Genomic DNA, 18,942 nt, shown 5'->3' on the forward strand with positions numbered 1-18,942 from the left:
TACTTGACCCTCTAACATTTTGTTTGTTTTCCTGATTACACTGCTGAGGCTCCCGCTTCTGTTTGAGTAAATGTTTGCCTCTGTCCTTCGCAGAGCTCTCAATATGTCCAGTGTGTGGCTGGATGCCTTCAGTTGATGCTGAGGGTCAATGAGTACAGGTTTGCCTGGGTGGAGGCTGATGGAGTCAACTGGTGAGTAATGACACCTTATAAACAGGGTTCTTACATCTCTTCGTAGTTTAGGCAAAAATGCAAAATGTTAGATGGCAGAAATGTTATTTTTCATTAATCACAGGTGTCATTGTTTATGAACTCTGTCAAAATGCTCTGGTCGAAAGATGAATAATCGTGGTATTTTAATGGCAGATTATCTTAATCCAATGAGTTAAATGTAAGCTTGATAATTCATTGACAAAGTAGGGCTGACAGTTAATTCAAATATTGTTGAAATCACAATATGGTTAAGTGCAATATACAAATCGCAAGGTAAAATGTGTGACAAAACAGCCTTACAATGATGTACTGCAGTGCTGCAGAGATACCCTGGCCTATAATCTTTTCTCCAGATGCAAGAAAACATGTTTGTTTGGTTCAGACCCCAACAAATGTCACATCATCATGATTTTAAAATTCTGATGCAAAAATGATCATTCCCACAAATTGTCAGTTATATCCTAATATCTGTCCAAAAAAATTGCAATGATTTTTTACCACATTCTGCAGCCCTTATTGACAGCATGTGTGGTACATGGCAGCAGTATCTGATTATCTGGAGTACACGTCTGGAGGCGACTCCACTGGTTTCAAAAAGAAGTCTGATAGTATGTAAGCTTATGAGAAAATTACCCTACTTGTTTCAAGTCTTCTTCAATACGGCGCAATAAATAATAAAATATTAAATAGTCTATTCTAAATATAGAATAGACTATAAAATGTTACATCTTGTAGGGTTTGGCTACCTCTTGCTTGACAAGTTGCTACCATGACGGGTCCTCGGGTTCTCAGTCAGATCCAATCAGGACATCCTCCCAGGCTCCACCCTCTTGAACAAATATGATCACTTCTAGCTCCACAAAAACAAAATTGTGATGGCTATAATGTGAAACTCGAGGTTTCAAAACCGTGGTCTACACACCAATGGATGATGTTACAGCGTTTGTACACCTGTTACCCACAGCCCTCAATTTGGTACAACAATTACTAAAAACAATAGTGAATAAACAAATAAGTTAACGCCAACAGCTGTTTCATCATCATCGCTCATTACCATAACCATCCAGAGAAAAATAAGTTAGAAACTGGAGGAGCACCCTGACATCCGCGCCAGCAGCAGTCTTAAAGAGCCAATTACTGATGGAATAAAAGACCTCTTGTCCTGTTAGTGTCATCTCTCGAGAGGTGAAACCTGATGAAAGCAAATTAACCTCACTTTGTAAAGGCTGCTGTCCTAGACTCTCTCTGCCAGGCTTGTAAGCTTTCAAAACTGTATTAAATCTTCAAAGGCCATAGTTTCAGTGGCATTTTTAATTTTCTTTGCGTCACATTCTTAAGGAAATCTACATTTGCCTCAAAAAGACTTTCACTCCACACCAGACCTAAATCAAGGTAGTGCTTAGGATCCAAAAAAAACCCCATAGACATGAAGTCCCAATTATGTTGTTTTGCATTTCAGATGTTAGTTGACAGGCTCATGTGGTTCACTCACTCGGGATGTGGATTACTGTATTTTATATTCTTCAGCTACATTTATAAAGAGGGTAGGTACCCAAAACAGTGAGTGAAAATGGAAGCTGCAAATAATGAACAGAAGGCTCAATATTCCTGGTTGTATTATCTATGATTTCCACAATCTTTTACCTGGTACCATACAATTTATTTCTTAATACAACATTATAAAACTAGCCCTCCTGCTCAATTTTGTTTAGAAAATTATAGCACATCCATGAGCTTCACATCTCTGCACTTACCAGCTAATGTACGACGATGGGCGGTCAGCGGTAGTCATTAGTACTCAGTATTTTGAGCAACTCTTCCCTTATGTAAAGACCATCTGAACATTTCGATCTCAGCCATCATCAGAGATAATGGATGAGCAGTACGAAGGCAGACAGCTGTGAAAGCTCCTCTATTAGTAAACAGATGGTAGATATATAGATGCAGGTCTTTTTTCCAGCACTTTGCATGTTTTTGTTCCTGTTTTTGATTTTTATGGATTTCTTTTCTGTTACAGCATCACCGCGGTGCTGAGCAACAAGTGTGGCTTCCAGCTCCAGTACCAGATGATCTTCTGTGTGTGGCTGCTGGCCTTCAGTCCTCAGCTCTGTGAGCAGCTGAGACGCTACAATGTCGTGCCAGCCTTGTCCGACATCCTCCAGGAGTCTGTCAAAGAGAAGGTCACTCGGATCATTCTGGCTGCCTTCAGGGTATGTTGAGAACTTGTCACTCGTTCTACGCGTCTCTGAAATACCACTTTTCACCAAAAATGTTTCTAACACACCAGGTGAACTGTAGTCCCTTCCTGTCTCATGGACTGGCTGAAGGGGCCTGCAAGATTTATTTTCTTTTCAATGTTTTACTTGTATTTGTGATAACATTTTTCCTAGAGTTAACATTTACATCAGGTACTTTTTATATTGCATTTTTGAAAACATAAGCTGGAGGAAATAGGCAATTAGTGCCATTGATATCATCACATTAAACCTTTTAAATATCACTGAACCAAATCTAAGACCAACAAGGATAGATGCAGAACAAATACCAAAATGTCCCCTCTGTCATCGCTGACTCAAAGCAATTGCAGAGGAAACACTGCCAACCCTAGCATTCACTATGAAGAGAAGTCATGGTCTGAAGTCCTTTTAGTTTTTGGCTAAACTTGGAGCTGTAAAAATGTTTTTAAAATTGCTTGCAAAAGTTTGCAGGTCATTATTTCTGACACAGTACAGTCGGTGTGTATCGTGCTAAATCTTGGACAGCACTTTGAACATTCACATTTAACTATGCTGTCTACACTATCAAAACAAGCAGGAACTGAAATGACAACTCTAAAACAACAGATGAGGCGTCTTATTAAACAAACAAACCCATAAAAGTTACATAAATACGATTTATGATCATGCTGCCCCTTTCAGCTCCCTGCTGCGATTGCTCATAACATCTGTTGAATATTTAATGCCGTCCTGCATTCTGGACTTGCGCTGTTGTTTTTGTGTTTATGCCGGGTAATGAATTCCCCATACTTTGCTCTGACAAAATGAAATTAATAGTGGATGTCCCATTTATCTTCATGCTGTGGAGCTCTTTCACTTGAGGAACTTAGTGAGTCTGACAGGGCACCAACACAAGTCTGGAACATTGAGAAATATATTGAAAATCAATGTGATGACTTCCAGGTCCTCCGAAGACTGATTCTTGTATTTTTAAAAGACTATAGAAGTGATTGCAGTCAACCTACATATAATTATATTTTTTTGCTATAAGTAATAATCCTTTGCTTTAACACAGTGTGTTTGTCTAGTTGACCGCCTGCTGTACCTGGACACCTTCAGGCCATCGTATTGAACACCAAAAAAGATATTCATGCAAGTCCTTGAATTATAGCCCAGAGGAAATATGGATTTTTAGATGAAAAACTAACTTGTGATATTCTGGCTTTGTCTACCTCGGCTACACAGCCAGGCAGCGACCTCGCTCAGAGCACAATAGTGCGGGAATGGCATTGATTACATGATTGAAACATGAGCTCCACACCAGTGGAGAAAAGGTAGTTGGAAACAGGAAGGTGTTTAAGGCTGCTTGTTCTTCTCTGTCAGCCAGTTTCCGTCAGTATTTTGCTGCCGTTGTAGCCTAGGTAAATAAGCATCTGTGTTCCTAAAGGGCTACATTCATTGTGTCTTTTGTTTACTGAAATGAGTTTGAGACCACATTTTAGAGAATACGTTGTGCTGTGTAATGTTCGCCTTGATGGACTGCACAATTTCCCCCACAGCTCATTCATCACACCTCTCCTGCTGGCAGAGCTTTCATGACAAGCGTTTGTGAATGCAGCCCTGAAAGAAAAGGGGCGCAGTTTTTAATTGGTCGTAGAAGTTGCAGTTCAGTTTGAGTGGTATATCACAGCTAATTAAAAACAACGGTGGGCAGTGAAGGGAGACCCTGAAACGGCTTGACATTGAGTGGGTTTTCCCCAGAGTTGTTCAACTTGCCTTACAGTGATTGTGTTTGACGGAGAGTAAAGAGAGTATAAAAAATATTGTTCCTCAACAAAAAAAGGAGAATTGTTTTGTCGAGACCCAAGGGCTCCTCACAGTGTGTCATGCTGATTTTGAGAAAAGCTGTGATAGTTATTCCCTTTGAACAAATTTAATTTCACCCAAAAAAATCCAGATTTTTCTCCACTTTGTTATTTTCCCAAATGTCCTAATTATGCAAATGATGATGTCACCACATGGGAATAGCAATGTGACTTAAATTATCCAGACCATCTGGAAGTCCTTGAACACATCCTCAAAGGCAGCACTGCAGCGTTTGTGATGTGTTAACCCGAACCTGCTCATCCGGTACTATAAGTTGTTTCTCATTTTTGTTAATCATATTCAATTAGGAAAACGTGAACATTTTTGTTAACCAAGACCCTTCAAAGGCAAGCAGCTCTTAACATTTGTCAGATATTTCTATTCAGCTGTAGTTATGCCCTCGATGGTGGATTACAGTATGGAGTTCGTTTCCTCCATCTCAGTCCGGCTGCTAGAGCCACTGATTTTTTGTGCGTGTGGAGCTTTGTCCAGAGATTTTGATACAGAAATACATTTTACAGTTTTTTTTCCCATTGCAGCACAGCTCTGCATTCATCCACTTCACACCTCCCTTGATACACCTTAAATTGAATCCTGGTTTAAGGTGTATTTTGAATTGTAGCGTCTACCTTGAAGGAATTTCATTACTTTAATAATATATCGATACTCGGAGTGTGAGATTTGGATTAAAGGCTGTGCGAGAACGTGTTTGATTTTATAATATGATAACTAACTTTTTGGAAATTGAGAAACATATTTGGATGAAAAAATTAGACCAGAATGTCTGTTTTTGGCTAATACTCAAAAAAGTCCAGTCTCCTTCTGTGGTGCCTCCCTCAACTGGTCAGGTTACGAGCTGTGATTCTTTCATACCACTATCGAGTATCGGAAAACATCCTGTCATTTGATACCATATTTCAGTACCTAAGGAGTTAATGTCATCTCTGTCAGTGAGCCAATATGATTAGCCAATCAGTGCCACGGGCAGGACTAACGATGCTGTAGAGAGATGTTGCATTTACATAGACGGTATGTCTACTCAGTATCGCCCTACATCGTAGTTTGCTTTTTTTTTTTGCATTTTAGTTTGCTCCACTCTCAAACCCCCAGCAACAACAGTACATTTCCACTTGTACACATCAGAGTTGTTTTTCCTCATTTTAGTATGCTCCACCATTCAATATGCGTAAGTGTGTTGTTTCACATACATTATTAGTGGAGTTAATAATGTTAAACATCTGTTCCCTCACCCTTTTGTTGTCTGACAGAATCTTCTGGAGAAGGCAGCAGAGAGGGAGACCAAACAGGAGTATGCTTTGGCGATGATTCAGTGCAAAGTGCTGAAGCAACTGGAGAACCTTGAGCAGCAGAAGTACGATGACGAGGACATCACTGAGGACATCAAGTTTCTCCTGGAGAGGCTGGGAGAGAGTGTGCAGGATCTCAGGTACCCAGCAGACTCCATTTCATGAGTAACATTCAGTCACATTTACATCAGCAAACCACTCATTTTCAGTAATAAGTACTTGTGTGCAGAGAGCAGAGAGTGAATGTAACCTTCTGGTATAATAGATGCTTGGGATAAGTCTTTGAAAGACTTGAGAATATTTTATGGCTGATCATGAATCAGGCAAATCTGTATGAAGCTAGTCAATTTTCTAAAGACATATTTCTGCTCAGTTTGAATTCTACATTGATAACATAACTGAGTGACCTCTGGATGTTCTTAGTTTGTACCATATGTTCTGCCTCTCTAAATCACTACTCTTCACAATACACTTGGTAGAAAAAGCTCCTTTTGCCGAGGGACAAATGACATAGGGGATCCTTGGACTGAAGCTCTATACTTGTTGAAAGAGAATACCTTTTTTTTTATATATACACAGCTCATTTGATGAGTACAGCTCTGAGCTCAAGTCCGGCCGCCTGGAATGGAGTCCTGTACACAAGTCTGAGAAGTTCTGGCGTGAGAACGCTGTCCGCCTGAACGAGAAGAACTACGAGCTCCTCAAGTAAGATAAAGCATGCACTGGCACAACGGTTTAGTTCTCCATCTCTCATTTCTTTTAACATTGGCATTTAGTTAACAGCTTACAGTGCTGCTGACAGCAGATTGTGCAGCTACACAAAGGCAAAAAGGCAAAAAATATAATTTATCACAGTTACACAGAATATTCCCACTAGAGAAATGAATGAAATAATCAATTAGGTGTGTGTATTCTGAATTTGAATGTGACAGTTGAAATAAAGACGTGATTTGATTCAGAAAGGTTTTGTTAATTTCAATGTCAAGTTTTTTTTCTGAGTGCTGCTCTAAGCGGCATATGAAAATGAGACTTTTGAAAGTTTAATAGGCTATAGCTTCTAAACATTGAGAGAAAAAGTGTGATATCAATTTTTAAACCGCTTTTTAATTAATGAAAACTGACTGAGTTAAAATTAATTTAATAGTAAGAATTTAAATTATGTGACTCTGGAAATAGCAATGCCTGTCAGCTGGTTGTTCAGTCAGAAGGACCACTTTTTCCCAGACTGAAATATTGCATCATATGCATTTTGCTTTAGCGCCATCCTCAGATCGAATTCAATCAATTTGTCTAGTACTTTGGTTTATGACCAAATACATACCTGCAAATACATTCCCATCAACTTCATATGTACATGTATCCATTTGTTTTTATTTCTCAAAGGCAAATGCCATCATGCTAACATGCCAAACTAAGATGGTGAATTTTATGCTGTTTTCCAGAGTTCGGAATTTCCTTGTTGAGATTTCCAACTTCCGACCTCAAAACATTCCAGGTGCAAGACCCTGAAAGTGAAATTGAACATAAAACCTTGACTGACTGTAACAAAATGTCTCTTGGGCAAGTGTACGCAGACTTGAACTCCTAACAGTGCAGCCTAAACAAATAGAGGAGGAAAAATGACCAATGGGGTAACAAATGCCATTATACATTTTATTTTATAGCACTTCTATACTTGGAATACTGTAGTCCGGGGCAGATGGATCAGCCCGGAGTTTACAAGTAGGAATTTCGACTTGGAGCGATGTCCATTGTACATTTTCTTGTAGGAGGTCGGAAATGTTGAGTTCTGAGTTTTCTGGAAACACAGCATGATTCCTGTGCAACATCAGCATGTTAGGTTTGTCATGGTGAACGTGTTGGCATGCTGGTGTTTGCATTTAACTACAGCCGCACAGAACTGCTTACGTGGCTGTGACTCTTTTGTCTTGTTTGTGCTTCATGTGAGTGGCATATCAAAATGAGGCTTCGAAAAATTAATATTGTTTCCCAAATGGAGAAATATGTTGTTCACAACATTCAATATTTGTATCACATTAAACAGAAACTTAAGTGGAAAAATACAGATTCACTCTGAGATTTTGCTTCAAATCAGTATTGATTGTCACGTATATACAAAACAATTTCACATGTATCATTTAACAGGTTGTACTATTTAAACAGCTTTCAAAAAAGCACACACTTACCAGCATCATGTTTGATGATTGAACAGCCACTTCACGTTGTTTCTCATTCTTGTTTCTGTGAGATTGTGTGTGTGGTCCTAATCTGCGGACTCCGATCACAAAAGATAGAGCATCAATTTGTGTCTGTGTCTTTTGTAATTCTGGTCACACACTCTCTGAGGCCTCCTGACATTCACTAAAAATCCTGATCTACCCATCTCATTGTCTCAGCACCGTCCTCTGTCCGTAATCAGCTCAGGCATCATCTCAGCTTAAATTACCCTCCATTTTTATTAGTCCCTTTCCTGGACTCTCATCTACGCTTTTGCTCAGTTTGAACCCTGAGGTGTCACTCTTTCAGACGATACCTTGTGTCTCCTGTCCTTGGATTTAGATTTTAAACTTTGGGTTTTATCTCCGTTTTAGAGCAACATTAACTCAGGCTTTCAGGGAGGTCGGTGCATCTCTACATCCAACAAAGATTAGCTGAAAAAAATAACCCAGTTAATCTATTAATTTGATGAAGTTTTGCAGTGAAGTATTTTCTTAGAAGCATCTGAGAGATATGTGATTTTCAGAGTGAGTAAGGTGTGATGAAGTCTGCCTTTTGACGCATAGAGACATCTCCTTTTGAATGCTCCTCCTTTTGTCTGCCTTTGTTCAACAGGATCTTGACAAGGCTGTTGGAGGTGTCTGATGACCCTCAAGTCATTGCAGTGGCAGCTCATGACATTGGAGAGTATGTGCGACACTACCCACGCGGCAAACGGTAAGGCATTTTTCTGTAAAAACATAAAACAAAAACATAGTATAAAAAATGAAGTCAAATCAAAGCTTCGAGCCACTAGGTGTAGAATGTCTGACTGTGGCACCCCATTGTGTTGCTATCTCAGGGTTATGATAAACCGCAATGCAGAAACTCATTTCCGCCCACTTAATGGCCAGCCATATCAAGAGCCTGGTGGCAGCGGTGCATAAACACTACTTAAACATCCAGTCTGTTCCATCTCCACCGACTCCGACCTCCACCACTGTCCTCAGAAGCAGCTGTCCAGCTGAAAGGACAGCAGGGGGTCATACTGTCTTCACCCAGCTGAATAACATCAGAAACATTGTTTAAAACAGGCTCACCAGGGTCAGACAAAAAGGAAACTGCATTGTTAATTTAGTTTACAGATTCTGTGACTTTCTTTCTTAGTTTCCTTTGCCTTCGGCAGCGAGATGGGAAAATATCTCTTGTGAAACTGCTCCTCTGTTTGGCTATGAGATTTCCAGTTAATGAAGTTTACTACAAATAAACAACAAGAGATTTGTGTGACTGAACAGCTTTCTGTAAAGACTTCACTAATTAGCCAGTGAAGAAAAAATAGCTTAGCACCGAGTATGAATAGAAAGCTCTGAGAAACAGGTAACTGACAGAGGACAAAACCCTTTGATAATAGCTGACGAGAGAGACTGGAATAGCAGACCGAATGACAGAGAAATGATTAAAGTAAATAAAAAAGATGTGCAATTATCTTTAACTGTAGTCTGTTGATGTTAAGTCATCTATATTACACCATCCCCATGTTTAGTTGAAGTTACATGGCGCTGCTGGGTCCAAAACCTTAGGAGATAATCCCAAAAACAAAAGCTTCCATCTTGTTTTGACCTGTGACTCACCCAGCCCTTTGCATTATTAGTGCTGCAGGTGTAGCCAATTAAAACATATATACATAGCCCAAGCGTTACAGGTGGACTATGTCTACATGCACAAAATACACCGACTTATGCCTTTATTCTGAAGATGGCTTAATTCCTAGTAAGCTGTTAATGAAAATGAATATGTCACTACAATTCTCGGTTACATGCAGCGGTGCATAGTCTGACTACCGAACACAGCCTCTATCAAAAACCTGTTGATATCAAAGTCTCTCATAATCCTGTGCATGCTTCTCTAGCTGAACCTGGCAAATTGTTGGCAAGGCAACACACAGCTGACCGTAAACAGGCAAGAAGCCATGTATCAAAAACCGCAGTAAAAAGTGGAATTGAGATGCATATCCAAAGAATGCTCAAAACATGAAAAATATCGGCATATCCCACAAATCTTGATTGGAAATATATTCAGAATAAGGCCAAATTCAGAATATCTGTTGCTGTTGACATGAATATTGTCATATAAGGAATAATAATGTGCATGTAAACGTAGTCGGTGTGTATATCTGTTTGTTCGAGTTAGTTAAGTACATCTGTTTTCTAAAGTGAGTCTAGAGTTGAGCTTTGGTTTGTAGCAAGCCTTTTCTGTTTTTGCACATTTCCTGTGTCTCTCATAAGAAGTAACTGACTCATGTCTCATCTCGACTCCTGCACACATTCAAAGGGGAAAATCATTCAACCTTAACTTTGAAGTCAGACAGGAGAACTGACTTTACAGCCCCCACTGTGACTGTTGTTGGCCACATTTGTTTATAATTGAACACACTGATTGGCTTGCACACTCGAAGCTCACCTCATCTCCCCACAGTCCCCAGGAAATAAGAGAGATTGTTGTCTGTTTCTCTCAGACAGTGCTGAAGTTCAGATCGCCTGTCTACCTTCAATCTCCTGAGGCTGCTAGTTCTTGTTTCTACATCGTTTCCATGTATTTTTTAGCTTTCCCTCGACGTTCGTTATCCTAAAGACACTGTGTGTGATTGACAGATCAATGATGGTTTTTCTTGTCTCGCATATCGATGTTATTACCCTGTAGTCAGTAGCAATTTCAGTGTCCCAGACAAATGGGAGAAATTCCGGTTGAATATTATCTGTTTATATTGAGCTTAAAAACAGTTTACAGAGACCGCTGCTGCTGTGTGTCAACACCCCAAAGAGTCTGTATTATGCGACCTTGGTATGAGACCCAACAATGAACTATCTTTCACAGGAATCCCTTATTCCACCTTTAATACAATTCACATTATGACCGAAGAGATTTCAATATGTCGGCCTTCAAAAGATTTTCTCAGCAAAAGAAAAAAGCTAAAAACCAAATGATTAATAACCCATTATTAGACCCCACTAGGATCAATGTACCCACAGCATTTCCTGTACTTTCACCTGCATTTCCTCTCTCTCCTCTCACCATTTACTGTGTAATCAAATGCATTATGCAGGTGTTTTTCCTTTTCAGAGCATTATGTCCTTTTACAAGGCCAGTCACCCTTCATAAGATACGTAGAAAATTTCTGACAGGCTGAATTTGATTACCTGATGCTCGACCAGTGAATGACCTAAAAGATGAAAATGGGACCGGTTTTCTGTGCGGGTAAAGGTTTTTCCCTCCTTCCCTCCCATTTCAGGGTTATTGAGCAGCTGGGTGGAAAACAGCTGGTGATGAATCATATGCACCACGAGGACCAGCTCGTCCGTTACAACGCCCTGCTGGCTGTGCAGAAGCTCATGGTCCACAATTGGTAAGGACACATTTGTCTGTTTGATATGAACTCCTTATCACTCAGATGTTGTCATGAGGAAATCTATCCTTTTAAAGTTAAAGTTGAATCAGACTTTCTGACATCAAATCACATCCATTCATTTGCATACAAATGATTCTGTGCCCTACACACCCTCTTAGGTATTTTAATTTATTTTGGCTGATTAGATGTCAGCTTAGGTGGAAGTTGGGCGGAGATCAGCTGGAAATGATGTGAGGTCAATGAACTGTGTACTGATGAGAATGATAAATGTATAATTTGCCCCCTCAAGTACAATAAAAACCAACAGGAGATTCTTAGAGATGTCATTTAAGCTCCATCTGTACACGCTCTCACGGTCCTAAAAAAGGTCTAATCAAGCAAAACAGATGAAATCACCTGTGTGGGTGGGGCCTTTAAAGGTGACATTCTTAAATATTTGTTTGTTACATTGCAATTCACAGTCTTTGTAGCCAACCAGCTACTTTAACTGTTTTGATTATTTATAGAGAATATGACTGCTTGTGTTAAGATTACAAGGTTTTGCTCTTTGAGGCTTTAGATTTTTGCCATCACAGTATGTTCTTCACAGATGTTGGATTCACAGCTGTTAATCACTTGCTAGCAGATTCCACTTTAAAGTGTGCGCACAGCTTTGTCAGTGCAGCTGCTGTTTAATGATTGCCTCTGTGCGTGCAGCGGTTGGCTAACCGAGTTAATGCTTGGTAAAAAATGCTTGATATTTAATGTACAGACACAAATGTCGTGTCGATCGTGAATCTCTCATTTAATTTAAAGCGGAAAGGACACTTTCCGTGCGGTATTGCTGTCGGTGCCGCTGTCGCAAAGACAACGCTAGCAACATGGCTGATGCTAGCAGCCTGGCTTTCACCAGCCCCATTACAACCTCCATCTATACTGAAGCACTGATCAATACTTCAGCTTTAAGATAAGTGCCACTCTTGGATCCAAACACTCAACTCACCCTTCGTCTTTGTGTGTGTTTTCTGTTCCCTGGATTGCCTGGAAACAAAAAATCAACAAGCAACAAGTGAAAATGTGTTTGTTTTGCTGCCACTATCTAAAACACACTGTGCTCCCTGAGCAACTGTGGATGGAGGTATTGTGTTTAATATGTTAGTGTTGTCTCATCTAAGTGACCTGTGTTCAGTGAAGTGTGAAGGCAGAAGTTTATTTACTCAATGTGGCACAAAAGCTTCTCACTTCTCACAAAGCAGGTTCTCATTATCAGTCCTACAAAAGAAAACAAGATGCATTCTCAGCACTTCTGCTTGAATACTATAACTTCCAATGTAAGATAAATGGGGTTTTTTGTAGAGCCTCTTAGAGACGGAAAAATCTGAGCAGGGTTAATTACATTATTTAGAAGTCCTAGAAGTTTGCTCAAGCCGAGAGACGTCTTTGTGAGTTAGATACTTGTTCTGATACTTGCTAATTCTTATGTCTCCGCACCAACAGTCCGTGGTCGGGGCATTTTGGTTTCGGGTTGACGTTTTTTTTCACATTCTTATGAGCACAATATCTCTAGAATGCCGTGAAGAAATGTGAAATGTGTTTGGCACAAACATCCTCCTGGATTCAAAGATGAATTGAATAGATTTTGATGGTCAAAGTTCAATGGTCAAGGTCACTGTGACCATTGTGAACATATTTTTTGCCAAAAATCAAGAATTCATAAGCTGATTATGACCAAATTTCACACAAATGTCTACTTGGATAAAATTATTTTGGACAAAAAAAAGTCCACATGGGATTTGTCCATTAAATACAGCCTTACTTGGGAGAGGATTTAGGAACAAATGGCTGGGCATGGATAGAGGACAATGGTGGAGATGGGAGGCCGTTCAGCACTCGGTGCCACAAATTGAGGGAGCCGGCTGCTTGCTTCTGCAGCTTGTTCGAAGAAGCTACTGTACGGCAGCAGCAGGAAGAAAGTGCTGGCTCATCATGAATTAGATGCCAGTCACAGAGCTTCGGTTGAAGGAAGCACTTCATAGGTTTCAAATTGTCAACTTTAAAGTAACTGCGGTATTGTTTACAGTTGACATTCACATGCATACTGCAGTGCACATACTTCTATAGAGAAATATGAAAAAGAAAATAATCTTCAGACATTATTTTTACATTTTTTAATTGTGTTTTTCAGAAAGAAGCACTTTAAAGTTGCCGATTGTCAACCTGTCACTTTAAAGTTACAGCAGTATTGTTTACAGCCACTCACATGCGTACTGCACATAGTTCTGTGGGGAAATAAATTAAACTGAGACATCATATTGTGCAATTCCTCAGTATCCAACTTTATTTACTCTGCTCCTCGTCAAAGGTCTCAAAACATCTGAAGAATATTTCCCCGCTCGGTCTCTCACACTTCCATACACGACACAAAATGCTGCACTGACTTGCTTTGTACTCTTCTCTGCTTGCCTGTATAGTACTTTCCACTCGTCCGCTGATACTGCAGAAACGTCCAAATACATGTAGTATTGATATCAATGCAAAAACAGTCACCATCATGGAGCCTCCTCACCAGGTGGCCCAAAGCAATAGGGATCCATGTCTTCACTACACAGGCTATATAATGAGTCTGAACAGACATGGATGTAAACTTCAGCTTGACTGGTGTGCAGACGGATATTGCAAGGCAGTATTTCAAGGTTATTTTCTATATAAATGTGATGAATAAAAAACAGAAGTAAAGTTATAGAAAGGTGGTGATAAATTAACATGAGGGTGAAGTAGCTGAAGGAGAGATGAAGTACTAAAATGAAATATGCCGGTTAGAAAAAAGAAACCTGAGCGCTGCATACAAATACCCTAATACAAAAAGAAAAGCACAAATTAAACTTGCATATGAGTTATAGTCTGAGATGAAAACTGAAGCAAAATTCAGAACATGCCTTTTGTTCTCAGAACAAAGTTGATTTGATTTTCTAAGGAAATGGACGTGTAATCACTCACCGCTTGTTTTAAAGCAGCGCAGAACAGCAGCGTGTCATTTAAAAGCGGGCAGGCAAATCACAACTGAAGACATTCATCTATTCCTGTATTTTCTATAACTTCTACTCCTTATAAGCCTTAATACACCCACACCTTTCCCTATAATTAACTCATCCTCAGGTAATGGCAGCATGTAATCACTTCCGCTGGTGTGGAGAGCTCATTGATTGATCTGTTTTTGTTGAAAACACAAAAGCGGGAGCATTATTATTAGTTGGTTTTCTCTGTTGCGTGTCTTAGGCTGCTTTTCCTCTAGTTTGTTTATTTCGACTGGACCTATAATGTGAAGGCAGTTTACGTTTCAAGGTTGTTTCGTCACGTTGAACTACGCCTTCTGCCGACACTTGATGCCTTTGCGAAAACAAAAAAATGTGAAAGCTGCTGTAGGGTGAGGGAAACCCTGAGGCTGGTGCTATAGATTTTAATAATTTTTTTTAAAGGAATGTCTCCCTCCCTGCTGCAAATTGAAGTTATTGTCAAAGCAGCTCACCATACCCACCGTCACCTTGAGTAGGTTGCCTTTCCATTGATTCCTTGAGAAGATCTTCTCATCCCTTCTTACTGAAGGGCGCTGGCTGTCATGACAACAGCACAGATGAATGTGTGAACTGAGAAACTTCTCTTACTTATTCTTGTGGCCTTCAGTGAATTTTTTTTTTTTTCTTTGCCACTCAGCTCCATATTGATGGTTTGCCATCAGCTGTTAACAGACACTTTGTCTTTGTGCTGCAGTAGCGTCAGTGTCCAAGTAGAGGAAGAGTCCTTTCTACAGACGTTGACATTTCAGGATGTATCATTACATCACATTTCATACACCAGCCTGGTTATTAGGTCTGTTCAAGATCACTGTGTGCTCCTTTTTAAAAAGCCAGAGGGAGAGAGTGGAAAAAAAAGCAAGAATGGGGATTTGACCTTGGTGAGAATTTCAAGGCAGCATATGTTCGTAAAAAGACAGTCCTGGTTTTACTGAAACTGAAGGTGATAGAAAACTGTTTATTTCCCAGGAAATGTCTTGGTTTATATTGTTGTATTGGAGTTGATATAGCTTCAAAATATGCTCTACTTGTTGGAACAAATGCAACACTAGGTAATATTTATGCCAATAATAATCAGAATAATTGTATATCTAATCACTACACTACTGCTTTTGCTCTTTTTCACTGTGCAAATCAGACGTATTACGAATATTTTGCTCTCAGTACCTCTGACGTCACGCTCAGGGTGGGAAGCTCAAATGCTGGGATAATGTTATGCTGCTGTGCTCCAGGTTGCAAATCAAATAAATATAAGGAATCTGACAAAGAGTTATCATTTCACTGCTACTTAGGGCCCGTGTCCGCATAGCGTTATTGCCAGCCTCTTGTTTCCAATGAGGGGCGAGCATCTGAGAGAAAAGGCACTGCTCCCAGCATCTTTTTTCAGAGGGCTCCTCTTGAAATATAGATCAATATCCCTTTATTTTTTACTATGTGTTGTCTACAGTTGCTGATCAGACTACTTGCTGTCACAGGCTAAAGACTACCACCTCACCTTCATGAGGGCATTGGCATTTATTTGTAAGAACATTTTTAAAAATGAACTGCTAACTGGCTTGAAAGTGCCATTATTCAAGTGCAGCTTTAGTGGCCTTTATCATCAGGCGCCAGCTGCTGCCGGACGTAAACGATAAGGTGATCCAACATTGTTACTTTGTCATGTAACAGCAGCCGCCTTTGAGTCTGCCAAATGAATGCAATATAATGTGATGTTATCACAGCCGAAGACACAAGAACATTGACCTTCAGTGCTGCATTTCAGCAGATTGAAGTTGCTTCTTTTATTTGTTAAACTACATTCAGTGATGTACCTTTTTTAAATAAAGTGCAAATGAATCTGCTTAACAACCAACACTCCGTGTAAAAGGGTCTTTAGATGGGTTTCATTACATAGAAAATACAAGACTTTTGGATATATTTTAAAGTAGTAAAACAAAACTGTATACTTTTATTCATCATGCATTCATCTTGTGATGGACTCTCACTGGCTGGTGCCGTCTTCACACACGTTAAACCTGATTGTTGTTCTACTTTCCTCAGATTGGTGATGAATTACTTTGTAATTTGTATTTTAATATACTTCATTTCTTTATATATCCTTTGATTTAAGTGTAGTCGATATCATGATGTGATTCACCTTCATGACTCATCTTGTTGTGAAGGTATTAATTCATACAGCAGCTGTACATGCGTACATCAGAAGGCGCTCTGGCTGACTTTTATAACTCTGGCTCATCCTTCTAATTTTGCCATCTGCCTTTATTTAGTCCCTGGCATCATTTTAAATCAACATATAGCTGCTATTAGCAGACCAGCCAAAGGTCATCAATGACATCATCAGGGAAGTGTGGAGATTTTTTCTCCTCTTACTGAGATTTAGTTCTTATGGGATGTTATGTAAAGATGAGAGCCTTAAAACTTGTTCTTCTGAAGCGGGTGTGAGGAGTCTTGCTCCTTTGAGACGTTTTCATTTCTACAAAAACAAGAAATATTTCTCCATTTTTAATTAACTGACTTCTAATCAGTGGCATCTCCAGCTGTAGATAACGGCCTTTGGCCCTAAAAGCTCTGCAAAAAGAAAATTGTTGGTATCAGTAGTCAACAATGAGATCAAACATTAAAGGGCAGTCATGGATGCTTTGGCAGGTGATGAGCAGAGTTTGGTATTTAAAGAGACAAAAATAGAGACAAGGAGAAAAGTATTTGAAAGATGTATGAGTCAGAAAGGGTTATTGAGCTGTTTTCAATCACTCCTGCACATTTCTACATACGAACGTACCGCTGTGATTCATACTTTAATTAAAGTTAAATAAAAGCAGAGAGTTTCAGAAGTAAGTTCTAACAGCTTCGTTGGTCTGCAGAAAAAAAACGTCCATAAGCACTCACTGGTCTGAGTGCTGGTTCGGGGGACATTATTTCCACCATCAGATATTATTAGCCTTTGTCGTTTTTTTCAGTTTGTGAGGGGCATTTGATATTTCTGGTAGCAGTGAGGTGAGTGTCATTATATCATATCTGAAAATGCTACTGCCCAGAATAATCCTGAAAAAAAAGTCCGACCTTTCAAAATAATGGTATTTTATTTCAATACTTAGACTGATATCATGTCCAGGTCAGAATAACTGGGAGATGCTCATTTTCAAAAAAATGAGAAAGTCATTTAAAACTACCACTTACTCTGATATTAAAGAACCACACACCGCCACAATAATCACCTGGGTGGGGTTTTGAAATGCATTTCATAGAAGGAATAGTTTTTTGGAAATGCACTTTCTGCTCTCTGGCTGAGAAGATTGATACCATTGTCATGTGGAAATGCAGTATGCGGTATGTCATTTGTTTGCTCTTCACAAAAACTAAGATGTCAAGGTTGCCTGGAAGTTACCTCTCCGACAAGAAATGGACAACAAAGAGCTGAAAAAAAATATTATTGTTATTTGGTAAAAGAATTCAACAGCAACTATTTTTTAACCGATTGAATGATCGTCCGTTTTTGGGAAGAAATTGTTAAAAGAATATCAAACATTCTGTGGTCCCAGCTTCCCAGATGAGAGGATTTCATTGTAAACTGAATATCTTTAGATTTTGGGCTGTTGGTCAGACAAAACAAGCACTTTGAAAATGTAACTTTGGGCTCAGAGAACATTGTGACAAGCATGTAAACACATTTTAGACCTGTTAATTAATCAAGAAAATAATTTCCAATAAATCAATGAGGAAAATGATCCTTAGATGCAGTCCCAGTTTGACACAAGACCCCCAGAAACAACACAATATGACTTTTTTACACAAGAAGGTGTTACAACGCTGTGATTATGATCTGGTTAGGTTTAGGCTTAAAAACCACTTGATTACAGTTCAGAAAACACCACGTTTTGGCTTAGAATGGCGGTTTTGATCGCCACAAACACGGCTGGAGATGATCCAACCTCTCATCAAAAATAGTCACAAACTGAAAATCATCCTGAAGTCTCTAAAAGAAATCCAGTGGTGTCACGCTCACAAATCCCACAATGCAGTCTTGAACTGCGGTCACCGGCTCGGCAGCCTTCTCGCCTGTAAATTCACCACCATCCAACACATCCACATACCTAATCGACTGAGAAGGTTGATTGTGAGCGTCTCTCAAAATGACATATTTCACTGTCCACAAAAACAACATGACCATTGCTGCCAAAATGTCAGACTATTCTCTACACACAGTAGAGTGGATGGGAATGAAATCACACCATCGAGTGTAGTGTGTAATCTGTTGTTCTTTGTTTCACAGGGAGTACTTGGGAAGACAACTGCAGTCCACTGATCAGCAGCAAGCTCCAGCTGTGGCGGCTCGAAGCTGAAATGTTCCCGTGCACGTGTGTTTGTGTATCACTGTGTGGATGAGTGTGTTCTGTATGCACATTGGTCTTTGTCCTTTTAATTATCAGCTGTTCATTTTTTGTGACAACTTGAAAAATCAAGCAGCGCACCAGAAAGTGATCCTCGATGTAACTTGATTCGACTGTCGTGCTTCGTGTCGTGCCCTCTCAGCTACGTGACGTGTGGTGATTGAAGTCGCAATTTATGTCTGTGATAATGTAAAAAAACTGCGAGTTATTTAAGTCTTACCTGTAAAACATTGTATGTATTCCAATAAAGATGCTTATCTATGGTGTTCCTGTGTTGAGTCTGCGTTTCCTGCCCAGGATT

The 18,942-nt window shown here is 39.6% G+C and overlaps 1 protein-coding gene across 2 annotated transcripts in view; it reads left to right on the top strand.

Moving 5' to 3' along the window:
- Positions 1–18,907, top strand: part of atp6v1h (ATPase H+ transporting V1 subunit H) — a 26,081-nt gene extending 7,174 nt beyond the window's left edge. For both annotated transcript variants that reach the window (XM_084368371.1, XM_084368372.1), the window contains 7 exons: positions 94–191; positions 2,230–2,422; positions 5,563–5,741; positions 6,181–6,306; positions 8,434–8,535; positions 11,087–11,200; positions 18,524–18,907. In XM_084368371.1, coding sequence (XP_084224497.1) covers positions 94–191; positions 2,230–2,422; positions 5,563–5,741; positions 6,181–6,306; positions 8,434–8,535; positions 11,087–11,200; positions 18,524–18,593 — 882 coding nt within the window. In that variant the 3' untranslated portion in view covers positions 18,594–18,907. The remainder of the gene's footprint in view (positions 1–93; positions 192–2,229; positions 2,423–5,562; positions 5,742–6,180; positions 6,307–8,433; positions 8,536–11,086; positions 11,201–18,523) is intronic.
- Positions 18,908–18,942: the final 35 nt, after the last annotated feature.

Source organism: Pagrus pagrus, assembly GCF_965226575.1.
Source record: "Pagrus pagrus genome assembly, chromosome: 12".
Lineage (NCBI taxonomy): Eukaryota > Metazoa > Chordata > Actinopteri > Spariformes > Sparidae > Pagrus > Pagrus pagrus.